This window comes from Montipora capricornis, chromosome 10, assembly GCF_036669925.1.
Source record: "Montipora capricornis isolate CH-2021 chromosome 10, ASM3666992v2, whole genome shotgun sequence".
Taxonomy (NCBI): Eukaryota; Metazoa; Cnidaria; class Anthozoa; order Scleractinia; family Acroporidae; genus Montipora; species Montipora capricornis.
The window spans coordinates 27,478,073-27,480,330 of record NC_090892.1 but is presented as its reverse complement, the minus strand read 5'-3'; the positions used below and the strand labels follow the sequence as shown (position 1 = coordinate 27,480,330).

The following is a 2,258-nucleotide window of genomic DNA, read 5'->3' as shown; positions in this document are numbered from 1 at the left end:
AAGCTATTGGACTTACTGAGGGGCAAGTTATAATTTCCAAGTACTTTTAACACCACTGGGCATTTAACAAACATCCTGCGAGCTCTCTGAAACTCACCAGAGGGCGGGCAAGAGAGGCTGTGCAGAAATAGTGTCAAGACTTTAAGTCACCGCAGCCCAAGTTTCTGGGCTGGTCATTCCGGTCAAACCGGTTTAGGCAGCGCGAGCATCATACTTTTGACAAGGCGAAGGTCAAAATCGAGCCTTCAGTATGAAAATCAATACTACGTCTGGGAGTGCTATCGAGACTTCGCCTGGGTTTCAAACTGTCTCCTAGTAACGGCTTGCTCATACTCAATAAAGACTTGACACGATTTCTGCAGAGTCCTTTCTTTCTCGACGAGTTAAGAAAGGCTCTGCTGGCAGGGTGGGAATTTGATGACTCAGATATCAACTGAAACTGAGATATGTAGTGATCAAATACGTTAAAAGCTCGCAATGAGTACTGCTGGGTCGTAAAATCAACATTTCCGAATTAACTGAATCTTTTACGCAAGAATAGTCCTAACATTGTGCTGCCGGTGTGAGAGTTACTAGTCCATCCCTTTTTCACAGGGAAGTGTCTTCTCATTGCTGTGGTACGAATAATTTTCAGACCCAGAGTCGATGTGGCTTGTAAATAGACTACCATCTCTTAGTAAAAGCTACTAATGATGTACCATATTTTTCCTCGTTCTTTAGACGGAATACGTTAAATCGGACATTCGTGATGCGATCTCCGAGCACAAGAATCTTACATCCAATCAATATACCTCGCAACAAACCTTGGATCTATGCCTGGAAACATTTAAACTATATCAGGACATTATGCCTTACATAGCTCAACGTGATCCTGAATTTGCAAAAGTGAGATTAATAATTATAAAATTTGTTATGTAATAACTAATGAGGATTACAGACAAAGAGAATCAAAAGATTTAGGTCACATGGATACCATTATAAATCCCTTTTTTCACCCTGTCTGGAAACTTTGATACAAATACTAATTAATCGATATGATAATGTGACTCACACGGCCCCGATGTCACAATCCTATATTGCAAAGTGACTTGAGCGATTCCGGACGGGTTGACGTGAGTCCGTCTGGAAAAAACTGCCCAGACCCGCTCGAGCAGCATTTTTTCAGATGATGGTCTTGTGCTGCGGGCTTTAACTGAGTGACTGCAGTGACACGTCGAAAGGTGAATCTTATTCTAATGAGCATTCAGAGCAAGGAAGAAACTACTCTCCAATGCCAGCATTGCAAATGTTTATTGCCATATACTTTAAGACAGTTTCCTGGTCATGTGATTAAACACTGATTGACTAATAAATGAAATGCATATTTGAATTGCGGGTTATAGACGAAGGATAGAAGTGATCATCATGCAGTCCTTTCATGGAAACACATCAGCCCAACAAATTGACCTGCTCCTAACTGATTGACTTCATAGCTCAGTTGGTAGAGCATTGCACCTTCCTCTCTGAGGTCATGGATTCGAATCCAGTTGAAGCCGCCTGAATTTTTCAAGTGTGTTTGTGAGACAATTGCTTAAATTGTCCAGTTAAGTGCGAGGATCACTTCTGTCTTTCGACTTATTGAATAAGTTAAGTCAGGTAGGATGGGGAAATATTCGCTTCTTGGTCTCGGTCCATAGGTCCTGCGGTATCCGACAATACCTATACAGAACTTCCAAGAATATTGAAAGCATTACTTCATGGTTCCAACCATAGTTAATTATACATAGAGGTGGTTAGGAAACTAGGCATGTTTCTTTGTTTTATGTTTTTGTTCGCTGTTTTGGCCTTGACAATGCAAAAACCACACCCTTTTTCTAAAATACAACCAGTCAAAAGTTTCTATTAATTTATTCAAAACTCAGTTGCAAAAACCTAGGACAATAAGATTGTGCATAGTCACAGGCAAGTCAACATGCAACTGTACTGTTCTCGCTTTTGAAGTTTTCGAGGTTTCATAACCAGTCCATCTATATGAACTGTGTTGCAACGGATGATTTCTGAGGAAAAAGAAGGGAAAATAAATTATGCCGAACCCTCAGTGATAATGACAATTGGATCCGCATAAAAGAAAGAACCACGAATGAAATAAATCAGAACCCGCTGGAATACAGGGCGTGAACGATAACTGAACATCATACTACTTTTATGTGGCAACCATAGGCAACAGTACCATTTATTTACCTGTAAGTGTTACCTTTTGTTGTAGTCATTCCAAATTA

The 2,258-nt window shown here is 40.3% G+C and overlaps 1 protein-coding gene across 1 annotated transcript in view; it reads left to right on the top strand.

The window, feature by feature from the left end:
* The first annotated feature begins 726 nt into the window (after window positions 1–726).
* The window catches only part of LOC138021402 (adhesion G-protein coupled receptor D1-like), a 25,195-nt gene continuing 23,663 nt past the window's right edge, over window positions 727–2,258 (top strand). The window contains exon 1 of the mRNA XM_068868264.1: window positions 727–885. Coding sequence (XP_068724365.1) covers window positions 847–885 — 39 coding nt within the window. The 5' untranslated portion in view covers window positions 727–846. The remainder of the gene's footprint in view (window positions 886–2,258) is intronic.